Source organism: Ambystoma mexicanum, chromosome 2q (assembly GCF_040938575.1).
Source record: "Ambystoma mexicanum isolate Mex_15411 chromosome 2q, UKY_AmexF1_1, whole genome shotgun sequence".
Taxonomy (NCBI): Eukaryota; Metazoa; Chordata; class Amphibia; order Caudata; family Ambystomatidae; genus Ambystoma; species Ambystoma mexicanum.
This window is the reverse complement of record NC_090924.1, coordinates 1,198,407,279-1,198,422,574: the sequence shown is the minus strand read 5'-3', so window position 1 is coordinate 1,198,422,574 and position 15,296 is coordinate 1,198,407,279. Positions and strand designations below refer to the sequence as shown.

The following is a 15,296-nucleotide window of genomic DNA, read 5'->3' as shown; positions in this document are numbered from 1 at the left end:
CTAGCAGCCTGAATCTGCGGTTACATTTGCCGATGGTTCCACCGACCGTGCACATCTCCGCCTTTTAGAATCGACGCCCCTTTTAAACCTACAACTTCAGTGTTTTATTTCCGTGTTGTGCATTGTGTCGACCATCATCTGTCGATGGAGGATCACAGATTGGCGAATACCATGGTTACTTTGCCAGGCTTCACTGTAGCCCTATTCATAAATGAGCAACGACATCAGCAAATGGGCAGGTGCAAAAGCATGCTTTCCAAATCTATACCGGACTTCCAGTTCTGTACTCCACCAGCTCGAGGCAGGGAGAGCAACTGGCTGACTGCTGTTGAACTTGCAGTGGTGTGGGGCCTCGGGGGAAACGATTGGTCCTGTTGGGGCCCATTTCAAAATGATGTTTGGGACCCCTACAGGTGGGAAAAACCAGTGTAAGGCAGCTCGGTGGAGCATAGAGTTTGCGGGACAAGTTTGCCAGTGCAACTCCAATTGGTGCTTGCTCTGGTTCTATCATTGAGGTGCACAACTTGAACTTCATGAATCTCCAAGCATATTTACTACCCCTACACCAATGAGCAGAAAGCAGTGTGAACCTCCCCGTGGCAAGTTAACTCCTTACCTTTAAAGAGACCTGTCGTGGGTCTTCAGGTACACATTTTAATACACACTCTTATGTGGGTTCACTTGGGCTTCCTGAAGGAATATGTGCATTCCACAACTCACACTTTCAGCGGCAAACTCCTAGATAAAGCAATGGAGCGAGGGGATGAGTTGATTGTAATTAACTTAGGACATGTGTTTTGGCGTCTGTAAAGGTGAACAAAAAAAGTGAGCCAGCTGGAAGCTGAAACCCTAAATGACAACTTAAAAACAGCTATTGAGTTTTCATTGTCAGAGTCAAGGCTTGGTGGACCATTTCAATTGAAAAAAGTTGAAAGGCCCTCTGCCCTGTGTAGTGACCCACCGTCACCATTAAGGCTGAAACTAAATGTGTCCTATTCTGTAAAGATATGATTACACACCTTCGGGGCTTGCCTGCATCCATGAAGCAATTCAGACACATGGGCTAGCTTTCCTTCACCACCAAGGATAACCTTCATGAATAATGATCCTTCGCACTTTTGACAATCCTTCACCCTGCTTGCCAGATGCCTAAGATCTCTTCAGCCACCTTCCAGCATGCGGCAAGTCCAGGGATTTCGCTCTACCAACTACGCAGTATTCCCCAAGAGGAGGGCCCACATCAGCCTGTCTTCCGCCTTCTTTATTTCATTAACAGTATGGCCTGAGCTGCTCACATGGCTGCACCAAGCACTTTATGAAAATGTAAAAACAAAATGAAAAGAATCCAGTAAACAAAACAATGTCAGTGTATTGCGATAAAATATCTATGCCTTGGTGGTGTTTTTTTGAGTCTTGGAATCTGCACTTGAGAAGATCACTGCATCCACACTTCATTGCACAAATACGTGTATGTGGTTTATTTGTGTATTGTAGTTTTGCACTCTTCCAAATATTTAAGAGGAATGAAAGCTTGTTAGGTGTGATCAAGGAAATCAGTTGCATTCTTTTTTCTCCTACAGGTGGCGCGTCGGTGGGGGATTCAGAAAAACAGACCTGCCATGAACTACGATAAGCTCAGTCGGTCCCTCCGCTATTATTACGAGAAAGGAATCATGCAGAAGGTGAGGGCTATGATGATTGCATTCAAATTCATAGAGAGTAGAGCTGGAAGAGTGAGTGACATCTCGCAGCCTTTGCATTTGTCAACATGAACTCTTCCATTTTTGAGTTTGAGCATGTGCCAGAATGCATACAGTGAGGCCTAGTTATTCGTTTAAATATCCTTAATCCATCCATCAGATTTTTATTTTAACGTATTGTTAGCATTCAGTAGGTGACCTCAAAGTATAGAAAAGTGGAAAATGTATTTGCCTTTAACCTAAGAACATTTTTGTTATCCAATTATTTCAGGATACAGTGAATTAGTGTGCTTGTGATTACTCTTTGATGTCATTGTGTTTCCGCCCAATCGTCAAATCGATAAATAAAATAATTGTACACTAAAATAAATAAATGTACATTAAAATAATCATACACATTAACTAAAAGTTACTAAAATAATTGTAAGCTACATCTGTTCACTCAAGCGAAAATAACAGATGAGTTTTAAGAAAACAGTGGAATATAGAAAAATTAGGAGAAGATTGAATAAATAGAGACAAGTAGTTCAAGTGTTTAGGTGCAAATAGAAAGAAGGAGCTCAAGCATGACTGAGCACAGGAAAGTTTTGCCACTACATGAAGAAAATGGGCCTCATTAAAAGGTTGCCGGTCCAGGAACTACGGTACCGGTAAGCCTGCCGTAGTTCCCGGACCGGTAAACTAAGAGTTCTGCTCACGGGTACCGGCACCGGCGCGCAGAGCATGTCGGATGCACCGGCACCGTTAATAACGGTGCTGGTGCATATGGCTTTCCCATTCCCATTTGAATGGGGAAGAATATTTTCCCGAGCCCAGGAATGGGCGATTACAGGGTCCAGCAAGGCCCTAATGGACCCAGTAATTGCCCATTTCTGGGTGCGGAAAAAAAAAATACAGGCAGCAGCCTTGTAATGAGGCCCATAAATAGACACGAAAGAGCATAAGTAGGGAGAGTCCAAGCCATGAATGCATTTGAAAACCATGCAGAGAAAATGAAAGAAGAGACAAGATTCAAGGCCTAACTTTAGTAACAGGAGGGAAGGACACGATGGGCTTCATGAATATTGTAAAGTTGATAGCAAGATAACCAAATATATTGTCTAGATTGCAAACAGGGAAGGAGGGAGCAGAGGGAGAAAGTGGGGGGAATAATCGAAGCAGTAAAGTAGAGAACTTCTGGTTGATGACGAAATTGAGAGTGTATTCAAGATTGGATGGCCAGAAGACAGGCAGTAAGGGTAGAGTGAAGAGAGTCGGGGAATGTGATCTGTGAATCGTCAGAGTAAACATTAAAATGATCCACATGCCTTTTAATAGAGCCAGCATTCACCATCATCATGTTTTGGTGTAAAGTTCTTAAAAGATGGTGCATTTAAACAGATTTGCTGAATAATCTACTTTTAGAGGTGGTGGAAAGGGAATTTGAATTAGCTCAATAGTACGAAACGTGATTAATAATATTCTTGTAGAATACAGGGAAATCTGTTGCAAATGCAGTTCGCCGGTTTAAATCAAGGCAGGGCCAGCTCAGCATTTCACCATTCTGAAGGCGACAGGCACACTATCATTATATTGGGCAACATTAACGCCAGGGTTTTACAGCACAGTGACCTGGCGGAAGTTAAAACGCTATTATGTCATAAAACGTTAAATACTGAAAACAAAATTGGGGCAAAGGCACACATACCTAAAGCCCCTACAGTCCAGCAGAAAAAGCAGGTACTTCTCTAGTTCTGAACGACTGGCGTTCTGCTAGCGAAGCGATGGAAGACGGGAGATTCACACTGCTGAAGTATGCTTCCAAAATATGTCCGCACATATTTGCACATGGCATTTGGTTTATAGCTTTGCCTATGCAGGATGGATGATCCATATTTCAGGCCAACACATGAACTTCAGGTTAATTCTTGTAAAGCAGTGTCGATCTTAATCAAAGAGTAAATGATGTGCTCCTGGCCCCTGCGAGGGTGCAGACCCCATGGCTGCTGCCATGATTAGTTCCCGGGTATCTTTCACAGATGAAGAATGACATGCACGTGATTTCCCCTGGAATAGAGTCAGTGCAAAATGCCAAGAAGCACTGAGCAGTCACATTCAACTGTATATTATATTGCAATTATAATGATATGCTAATGTTTAATGTACAGGTTAATGAGCAAAAACGTCAACTTTTTTTCTTCCATCCCGAAGGTTGCCGGGGAGAGATACGTCTACAAATTTGTTTGTGACCCAGAAGCGCTTTTTTCCATGGCCTTTCCAGACAACCAGCGTCCTATGCTGAAAACAGACATGGAACGACATGTCAATGAGGAGGACACAGTGCCACTGTCTCACTTTGACGAGAACATGGCTTACATGCAAGATGGTGGTTGCTGCAACCCGCACCCGTACAATGAAGGCTATGTGTACTAATAGCAGAGACAGATGAGAGGAGAAACTACAAACTGCCTCATCTGGAGGACCCTGGGGACAACAAGGATTGCTAACACGGTTCAGTCGTGCACAGAGAGGCTTTCTCCTTGTATTACTCCATTGGTCTGCCATGGACAGCGCACTTTATTTGAGGGGAGGGGGGGTTGAAACAAATCTTTTATTTTATGTAACAGGAAGAAAAGGGTGGGTTTACTATATACTTAAGCTTGGGGAAAGGAACACAAGTTTTAAGTACAGAAATGCTATATCATGTCTGTTTTGTTTTATATAAGCATAAACTACATTGTAATTTTTTTTTCTGGATGTTCGTGGTACAGTTAATTCTCATTGCATTTAATACACTGTCAGATTGTATTAAACAAGCCCCAAAGCATTTTTTCCAGCCATGCCCTTTCTCCCATCACACAGAACAGTCTTTTTCTTCTCATAAGAGCTTAAAGCTCATTGTTTTCTTATCTTTCTTTTTTAAATGCATAGTCCTTTTATATTTATAGATTTATATTTATTTTTTCTCTATTTCGATCCACCGTTCTTTCCCACCTAGAAACAGAAAGTTATGGTTCCTATGGCACATCCATTGAATTGAGAGCACAAGCAAGTAGCCAGGCTTGCAACACAATGCGGTGCCAGCACTGGTGCCATCTTTCTGTCAGCATAACGCAGAATTATCTGTAAACCTTTCAGCATCCATTTTTGGAGAAATAATGGCATGTCCTGAGCTTTATTTGCTAATTTTAACATTGGACTTGCAATCATTATCGAGGAAAAATATGTGTTTCCATTTCCTTGACTGCATAAATAAATTATTTAATCAATGTGAATTAACTGTACTAAGAGGCCTATCTAACTATGCTGTTTTAGACACAGCAAGCACTCATTGGAAAGAAAAGCTCCAATACACTAAATAGGTACTTGGGTAACTTTTAGACACGGTACCAGTTAATATGCATTTAACTCTTTTACTGCTGTGTTACGTTGAGAACATATATAAATCGTAGATAATGCTAATGCTTCTGCTGCTGTCTTTTCCGTACGTCTCACTCTGAAATCGCCCCATCCCTTTCAAGCAACGCTGTAACTACAGGTAGTAATTTCGGGACAAAATGGATGACTTGGTCCATGTATTGCTTAGAAGATAGCTTACGCCTCCGCTGTACTGTAAGCAGCTTTTACACGCATCGACACATGAATACCAAGCTTCAGCTTGCCAAGGGGAGCTCTGCGGAACCTTTTGTAACTTTTGGTGGGGCGGTGGGCCCTTTTACGGACTGTCCACGGATACAATGACGTCGCTGTTTGACCTTGTAGTGCTGGCACTGATGTTACCAATGACCCTTTTTTGGACACTTAAATGTAAATGGGAGCAGATACGTTTCGAAGACAATTTAAATGCTTTGATTTTTTTATATAAATCTATTTTTTGTTTATCCTCGGGAGGTGGGAGGGAGAAGACGAAAATAAACAGGGAAAACATTATTCATCATAACCGGAGAATGCCATCCTGTATTTGCAATTCCACCATCACCATTTTGATTTCTCTTTGCTAATTTGGGTTGGATATGAATATAAACTGCCCTGAAGGGACGAAAATACCTTTTTCCTAAGAAGTCACTCCCATACAGTTCTATAACACAAAAGCAGAACAGAATCCACACATTCCATGATTAAAGATAACAATTACACTAAAACCTGCACTGCAAAAGTCGCATTGGATTTCACTTTGAAGGTCCTATTGCTTTGCGGATCATTGAAAACTTTCCAAGCGTAACGTATCAAACAGTTATTTATATTTGAATTTACCCAAACAAGAGTACTTAAAATTAGCCACTCTAGACACTGAGGTACCACAGGTCTTTATTCTTTAAGCTATTCTTTCTCTTTCATCCCATCAGCCGAAACAATAACACAACAGCCATTCTCTCAGGGTGGCAGTGACATGTGCAAAGGTGTGACCTTGATAGTAGATGTTTCCTTAAACACTGTATGCTATTAATATAAGGCTCAAAAGCGTGGTGAAAGATGTCTGTCATCTCAGTGATGTACATAGTGCTTTCTCAAAAGCCTATGAAGTGCCATCAGATCAGCTGGAGAATGCTGTCATAAGATTGTCTTAATTATGAGACTAAATATGACTTTTCTTTGCATACTTACAAGATATCTTCGAGATAAATCACTGACTGCACCAAGTCAATACCACTGTTACACACACCCCAAGAGAAAATCTTCCCTGTCCAGAATTTGTTTTATGATTCCCATCTGCTTTCAAACTGTTACCAAGAGCAAACATATTGTAATTGCATTAATTAAAATCATAAAGTGCGATCTCGAAGGTTTGCGAATGGCCACAGTTCATTTTAATTAATTCCTACATCTTATCAGACTCAGTTATCTCGGCACATGATGCTCAAATATCACATCATACAACCTTGCAATGTGTTTTTGAAGGTGTACTTATGATTGCTGGTTTGTGTTTAATGGTTCTTGATAGGGTTACATTAACCTGTAAAAGAACAGGTGCCAAGTACGTCAGTAGATCCAGATCCAGAAGGTCTACCCAGAAGAACTGAAAGCGTGCCCTACAATTAGCAATTATCTGAAAGGTTGGAACTGCTGTGGTGCCGTCATTAAAGCTCAGGTGCGGGAGTACCTTTTGATTACTTGATGAGTGCTTCTTCCAAGGCAGTGCCTGGACATTATGGCAACCTGGTTCCTTTTGAGACACTACTCACCAATGAGCAAGAGTCACCCATATGTTTGTCGAAGGAAAAGATTGAAGCATTTTCATATTTCAGGTAATCTTTCATCCTTAAGCCTCCAGTGAGCTACATGCACTTGACTCTGACAAGCCTTCGCGGGGTAGAGGAAGCCATACGTTGCTCAAAGCGATGCATCTTGGGACAATACAAAGACTGATGCACTTGAACGAAGTCTAAAGGAAACTCCATTCATAGGCACTGCGCAAGAATTGCAAACCTCTTGGAATCCAGCATCAAAATGCAGCAGAGAAAGACTGCCACTTCCAAGAGTACAGCACCCAGGAATGGCTGGTTTCTGAAAACACATTTTTACTTTGTACATCAGTGACTCAAGTGAACAAAATCATTTATTTGTAATTCCTCTCTAAAATATTTTATTGTTCAAATAATGAGAGAGACTGGGTGGGGATGTACCTGAAAGTTTATTTAAAGTACTATGAATTTGTTTTGGTTTGTTTTGTGTTTTTTAAGGTAGTTCAATAAATCTGGCAGCTGATTTCCGCAACACTGATTTAGTGTCTTTATTTGCTGTGAGAAGTGTATTTCTGCATGTGCGCAAAAGACAGCTGCTCCTCCGTTGATTACGAAAAGATGAATATTCCTGGGTTGGTTGTTTCTTTGCACAGTGTACATTTAGCATGCATTTTGTCACTTTACTTCTCTTCTCGCACTTCCTTCTGCATCCCACAACTCCCTGATCAGCAAACACAAATTCAAGACTGACGACCTTGTTTGTTATCTTGCTGAATTCGGATTATCCTTCCTACCTCTGGCTCTACCGCATACCAACTCTTTTCGCAAGGCCATCCTGGACTTCAAAGTGACACTAGCCTGAACGCCAGAAGACTGCTAGCCTGCTTGCTACGTTACTCCTTTGCATGCCTGCCACAATCCCTGAGCCAAACCACTCATCGCACAGTTCAGGATGACATGCACCTCCACATGCATCACTGTCAAAAAGTCCCACTGTCCCTCTCTCCTTGCCTCCTACAAATAACCACGTCCAGCTCTCACCACACCACTACACTTGACTCAGCAAAAATAAATATTATATACCAACCTCATCCTCTCTTTGGTCCCACTACCACAATCTAATCCTCTGTCTATCACGCACTGCTGGCCTTAGGACCCTTACTACCCTCTCACTTCCTCTCCACTCTCCTGCATCCTGTCATTTCCTCTATATAATTCCCCAACCACACCAAGAGAACTGGCAACCATTTTCTGGGCTGCCAACTCATCCTCTTATCTTGTTGATCTATTTCCCCTCACATGCTCTTTCCTGTATTCTGCTTGAATGTTGTTTGCCTTCTACCCATTCCCAAGAAGCCTGCAGATGACCATAAAATCCTGTCTCCCTGCTGCCACAATACTATAAAAACCTGTAATGTGTGGTAACTAACACTATTTCAGTCTATCTGGAGGTAAACAGACTTTTTGATGACATCCGTGTATTCCTGCATGAACAGCACTCACACCTGTACCTAATTTACCTATTAGTGATCAATACTAAAATCTTTTCCACAATCATCCTTGATTTAATTGCCTTTGTTCATACTGTTCACCATTATCCGTCTCCATACGTGCCCTCATCTTAGCTTCCAAACAACCATCCTATTTGGGATCCTGTTCTATCACCTATACCCATGTCTTGGAATAAAGGTACCTCCTCTGCCACCATCTCACATTAGGGTTTTTGCAGTCTTCAGTCCTTGGTCTGCACATACTCACATTTTACACTTTCTCTCTTGCCTAGTTCATCTACCACTTCACCTTATCCTGTTACTTATTATCTGATGGCATACATGTTTTCCCTTTCCTGTCCTTCACCTGTGAACTATTCTCTTGTCATTCTAAGTGTTTCTCAATTCATCATTGGATTGCCCTTTGCTTCTTGATGCTTAGGAGTGATCTTTCTTCCTGCCTTTAATGTCCCACATCTCAACCATTCTCCTACGTGCACCCCCCTGAATGATATCACCCCATCCCTCAAGGTGCACAGACTTGGAAATTTGACAGTGACCTGAAACTCCCATCTTTCTATCACCTTCACTGCCACATCCACTAACCCTCTCGAAGATCTTGAAAATCTGTCCCAATCATGGGTCAAGGGACACATTTTTCAAGGCACACTTACAGAAATCCACAATTCACCTTTCCTTTTTCCTTCTTATCTCATCAAACTCTGGCAAAGAAAGCCCTGCAGGGTTTCAACAATATTCTCAAACTTCAAAAAGTAGTGGTGAGGAGTGGAAGTTGAGTGGAAAGAGCCCCTTTGGTCTGCAACCCTGTGTACTGTGTGACAGCAGTTCCAGCCCTGTTAGGGGTCACAGGGGAATAATTTTGTGAGAAACGACAAGGCATTCTGTCCCCTGCCTTACTCCTGTCCTTTGAAAGAAATGCTGTTCTTTTCCCAATGGGATTTGCCCTGGCAGGCAAAAGGTCCCTGCTGTGCACAGAAGCCTAGCAATTTAGAGTGAGGTTTAAGGTAGGTCCTAGTTTGACAACCAACATACTAAGAAAGTAAAAAGAAGCACATGGCGTTTTCTTAATTCAGGCAGCTTTTCCTATGAGCCAAGTAAGCCATGTCGCCATAACTCCTATCACTTCGATTAGGTTTAGTTGAGACATCTGTCATCTCCCTGTCCTCATCTTTATCTCTGGCGTGCTTGTGTCAGAGAAGAGAGATATAGCGAGAGAATGGTTGGAACAGTGGCCAAGTGAGGAATTCAAATTGGAGTTGTCTGCCGATGCCTATGGTGGGATTGCAGAGAGGAGACCACATTTATTTTGCATGCCTTGCTGTGAAATGGAATACCTTGTATTATTTTGGTTAAACTATTATGCAGTGCTGCCCCCACCCAGACGGTCTCAGAGTACCTTGCAAAGTTCAAAAGGGGGAGGTAAAGAAGAAGGTACAATGTTTTCTGGACAGCATAAGAAGATTAGGATAGGCAAATTATAACAGGGAAGGTGGTCTGGCAGGGTTAGGTGTGGGGAAAGAGGGATGTTTTGAGGCTTTTGCAGAAGGTGAAGTTGAAAGGTGCTGCACATATGTGGGGTGTGAGGCCATTCCAGGCTCTGGGTGCCCATAGGGCGAAGGCTTGTGTTTGCAGGTTAGCTTGCAGAGTAGACTGAACACAGGAATTTGCATAAAGGTTGAACAGTAAACATCTAAAAGACACGTAAAGCATGGATGGTCATATGTACTGTATGCACAGTTATAGCAGCACCTCATTTGGAAGTTAGATCTGATGCATACGATGTCTTGGCACCTCATTCTGCTGAAGAGGCAGAGAAAAGGAGTGAGCAAGATCTCATCACAAAACAGGTGGCAGTAGAGACTGTGGCTGGGGTAGATTAATGCAGTAACAGAGTTAGTGGCAGAGTTGTGAAAAAGCAGCAAACATAGGTAAAGAAAGTGAAGATTTGTAAAGTGGCATGGCAAGAGACAAATTCAATAGACACTGACAGCAATAGAGAACATGACATAGAAACACAGCAATAGAAAGACAGGTTCAAGGAATGTTCATTTTTAGCTGCATGCCACAGTTTGGCAATAGAAGCAAAATCTGCTATCTTTCAAGCTCTCCATTCATGAGGGTGGACTTTTATAGCTCCTAGCCAAGTGGAAATCCTGACACCCAGGAGCTACTCGTGCTCCATGAATCCCGATTTGAACCCTTGATTTAGGATAGCGTTTCCATAGACCAGTTTTCAGGAACTAGTATCAGGACTGCGGTCCAAAAGTTGGCAGGCGGAGGGATGAGTATTCTTGTGTAGGAGGTGCTCCTTATAGTGGTTGTGCGATGAACAGGTGGGGAGTCAATGTTGACACCAAGGGACTTGGCTTGTGTGGCAAGGGATGTGTTTGGATTGTCTGTGTTGATTTCTTTGATCCACTGCATGTGGTTGGGAGCAGATGAGGAGGTATTCCATTTAGTATTGGTTAAGTTTTAGGATGATGGAGAATCATTGTGAGGGGGAGGATATGTGAAAGTATATTTGCATGTAATCTGTCTATTAGTGAAAGTGGATGTTGTGGTGAAAAGAGTCTGTTCGAGGGATTCCGCCTGTAGGTCGCAGAGGGGAGATAGATGCAATCCTGATACACTTTAATGCCTTCTCATATATTATTTATGACTTGCTACCATGTTATGACTTACTGTATGTGGCTTTTTGATTCTTTCCATGTTTTATCCATTGCATGATTCCAACTACTATCATATACTATACTGACTGTCCCACTCTAATTGTGTGTACTGGCATTTGCTCGCACGTGTCTGTGCTCCAGAGTCTCACTGTAATTTGGCTGCACTATGATTTTGTTCTTAGATGTCCCACTTCAATTCTGCTCCTAGGTTTCCTACTGATTGTCTTCTGGAACAATTTCACTCCAATGGTGACTTAGTACACAGTGTTGCCTGCTCTGGTCTGTCTTGCGCCATCATTCTCCAGTGTGATTTATGACTTGGCACTGCACTCTGTTCAAGTCTAGGCTCTAAGGAACACCAGCCCATTCCAGGGTACATATGAATCTCTTAAAACTACCTAAATGAGATGCACCACTGTAAGGAGGTTGGTTTTGCCACACTTGATGGGTGGTCCATATGCCCTTTGAGGTCCCCACTGCCAACTCTCTGTAATAACATGCTGAAATTGTACATTCCAATACACAATATGTAAACTAACTAACCTTCCAGCAAATCGCAGTTGAACATCCTTCCAATCAGACATCAAACATCAGAACTGCACTTCTCGAAATAAATTATATACTGGAGAAATGCATCCCTGCACAATGTGCACTCATAACTACCATATGCATATCGATACTGCAGATGCTCTTGAAGAAACCACCTAAACCGACCCAAACACAGTACCCAGGTACTTTCAATGGCACAAATCAATCAAAAGCAAAGTTATCTTGCATTTCCCCTCTTTTCTTACTAACCAGACCCAGCCTCCCTATATTTCAGATCTGACAGATTGCCAAGAGAGCAGCCCATTTGCACCACAGCATGATATAACACCCAATAACATAACATATGTGCATTAATGGACCGACTCACCCTAAATGTGTTACTCCATCCATGAAACCTTCCTCTACATGCTCTATGATCCCAGGCCCTGCGCAACCTCTATGTTCCTCACCATCACTTTGACATATCTTGCTTCTGCTCCTTCATCCTTCTTCCCCTTACTCGATACACATACCTTCTCATATCAAGAATCGCAACACAGCATTGGGATGCAAGATCTCAATTTAAAAGTATCTAATTTCTCTATCACCTGGGACATACAGTTAATTCATTCCTCATTGATCCACTCACATCTCATCCCTGGTACCCATATAAATGACACTGATGGAAATGATCACATAGTGTGGATTTATTTGCCCATTCTTTCTCCTCTTCATGTTTCATTTTCTCCCCAAAAACCACCTGGTTCAGGTCCATCCACTTTTCATTGACCTTTTATTTTCAAAAGCACACAGTTGGGAATGTTCTGCCACTTCTCCAGCATTTGATCTTTCATGGATTCACAGGCTGTTTGAATATTCTCCGTTGACAGGGTGGGAATCCTCTCTAACATTAAAGCAGTTTACTTTTAAATCTGTAAAACTATTTGTGCTGCATTATAATAATTTTCTGTCATATTGCCTACAGCTAATTAGACAGCTTCCATTAGATGGAGACCACACTTTACGTGTTGGGAGTCCTCGAAAATCTCTCTTCAGATATTTGACGATTTTGCCTATTCTTGCTTTGATTTTTTAATACATCCTTCATTACTTGGCACGGCATCCCTTCCCAGCCAGCTTGTGTGTAATTGTGTCTCTTTCTTTCACCTCTGGGGTTGCTGTCCTGCATCCAGCCATTTGAGGCCTTCAAGTATCCATGAACATCATGACAGACAATCGGAAGAAAAGCATGCTCAAGGCCTGCTCAACTTGTCACCTCAAGAACATGTACATCGAGGATCTTCATAAGAAATGCCTCTACTGTCTGTATCTGTACAACAATTTGAACACTGCACCATCTGTCAGTCGATCTCGTCCAAGACCCAAAAGGGTCACCACAGGAGCATAACTGCAAACAGAGGTCGAGGCCAGCACCATCGTCCAATCACGCCACTGCAAGGCACAGCAGACCCCTTGAATGCACTCCCTCATCAAAGAGGTTGAGGTCACATAAAGAGTCTTCCCAGGGGAAGAGGGCAAAGAAATGACATGAATTGCATGTTGGGCTGCTTCTTCGTTGATGGCTTCGTTGACAGCTTTGTCCATGCCTACAGGCACTTCAGTGAAAACTACGCTGGAAGGAACATGCTCAACATCTAAATCTGCCGCTTCTGAGAAGCACCGCTCATCCACAGCTTCTGCTCCTCTGTACACGCCTTCCTTTACAACAACCTTGATGGGTCACAGATGGACCAAGTCCACTTCGATGAAGACGACCACCACCTCATCGACAACTAACTACTCCATCAACGACTACCTTGTCAGTGACCAAGTCGATTTCATCCACCTCAGTGATGACTATGTCAATTTTGTCAACGCCAATCACCTTATCGATGTCCAGACCAACTCCGATGACAAGCACCTCCTCGTCAACAATCAAATAATTTCCAAAACCTTTGGTTTCTCCACAAGGATTTGCAGGTGATCAAGACACTCCATCAGCACTGTTGAACCTTCCAACGCAGACTGGTGCACAGCCTATGTTTTCACAGGCCCATATGTGACACCTGCTCTCCCCTGCCCGGCTTTGCTCCCCCTACAGCATGGGATGTGTCTATGGCTTTTTTCTCCACTCTGGAAACACTGGTCTCTGAGCTACAGCAATGCCTCCTGGCACCACCATTGCCTCCTTCTCCTCAGCCTCATGCCTTTCCAATGGAAGAAGGTTTGGCTCCTCTGCCACCATCCAATCCCCTGTCCTGGGTCCCAGTTATTTCACCGGCAACCATCATCACTGATACCAACACTGATGCTGATGACTATCTGATGGATGGCTCTCCACACACTAGCTCAACTGATGAGTTTGAGGACCTGGTGGCGGCGAGTCAGCTGACCTACATCCAAGAGATTCCTCTCCTATGAAATTGGTTCTTTTCATGCTCTCATACATTATTTGATCTTCTCCCAGATGAGCAGACAAAGGAGGGTTTCCTTTCTCAGAGGCATAGGTCTGCCAGGAAGTCAGTGATAGCCATCCGCGTACTGTATGATATTTGAGAAGACGTCCTTCTGCCATCCCTGTACTGGATGGTATTTGGCCAGACAGCCTTCTGGTTGTGAGGTATACGTTCTCAGTGATACCCAAAAAATATTGCTTTGAAAAGAAATACAAGGCCCGCGATTCTGTGCCTAAATGCCTAAGCACACAGCCAAGCCAGGACTCTGTCATCTCGGTGGCTGCACAAATGTGCTCTGCAAACCCTCCGGTCCATGTATGGTAGGACCATACAAGGGAGGCAAACAACTGGATGCTTTTTGCAAACATGATTTCTGTGGCTGCTTCAACAATGAAGGCAGCAAATTAAGAGGCAATTCTTTCCCACTAAAACCAGGAGTTCATGTTCAAGCTGGGTCTGATACTAGACTTTCTGCCTGATGATTAGCGTGAAGATGGGCTTCCGCTTCTGCAAGAATATGAGGCAGTATTAGACACAGGATTTGGCCAAAAGGGCAACAGGGCTGTGTTTCACCGTCAGGGTTGGCTCAAGGCCACCAACATCCGGATGGATGTTCAATCCAAGGTTTTTGGCATGCCATTACAATGACATTGACTTATTTTGCAGGAAAGTGGATGAAACCCTGCAGGCCATCATGGCTGATATGGACACCACTCATTCATTATGTACTCTGCAACAGCGATACCAGTCCTTTTGTTCTAGAAAATCCACATTTCTACAGACTTCAAGGGATTATAGAACTGAAATGGGGGTGATTCTGAACCAAATAGATGATGTAGGGGTTTTCTTTTTTGGTAAATACTGGTGCAACCCGCTCATGTATACGGGAGGAAAAATTATTATTAACGGGAAAGTCAATGAATGCTCAAGGTTTCAGAGGAGCTACAAGTAGAGTTCCTTTTACAGAACAATTGCCTGTCTCTATAGGAGAACGCGATATGTCTGTCCCATTGTTGTATTCAAAGCAGACACCAGTTAACATACTTGGTCGAGATTTAATGACAAAGTTAAACATAACGGTCTATTTTACTGATGAAGGCATAGTGTGTTCAAAGCCAGGACTACATTATTTAAACGTGAGTGAATTTATTATGGCATTTACAGGGCAAATAGCCACACGAGGAGTACCATTAGAACCAGAAGTATTTCATTATGGGGTATGTATTTTGTTAACATGGCTGCCTAGCTTAGTGGGTAAGACTATAAGAGT

At 42.7% G+C, this 15,296-nt stretch overlaps 1 protein-coding gene across 5 annotated transcripts in view; it reads left to right on the top strand.

Annotated features, from left to right (window-relative positions):
• Nucleotides 1-7,394, top strand: part of ETV1 (ETS variant transcription factor 1) — a 190,158-nt gene extending 182,764 nt beyond the window's left edge. For all 5 annotated transcript variants that reach the window (XM_069648595.1, XM_069648596.1, XM_069648594.1 and 2 more), the window contains 2 exons: nucleotides 1,581-1,682; nucleotides 3,891-7,394. In XM_069648595.1, coding sequence (XP_069504696.1) covers nucleotides 1,581-1,682; nucleotides 3,891-4,112 — 324 coding nt within the window. In that variant the 3' untranslated portion in view covers nucleotides 4,113-7,394. The remainder of the gene's footprint in view (nucleotides 1-1,580; nucleotides 1,683-3,890) is intronic.
• The last annotated feature ends 7,902 nt before the right edge of the window (nucleotides 7,395-15,296 follow it).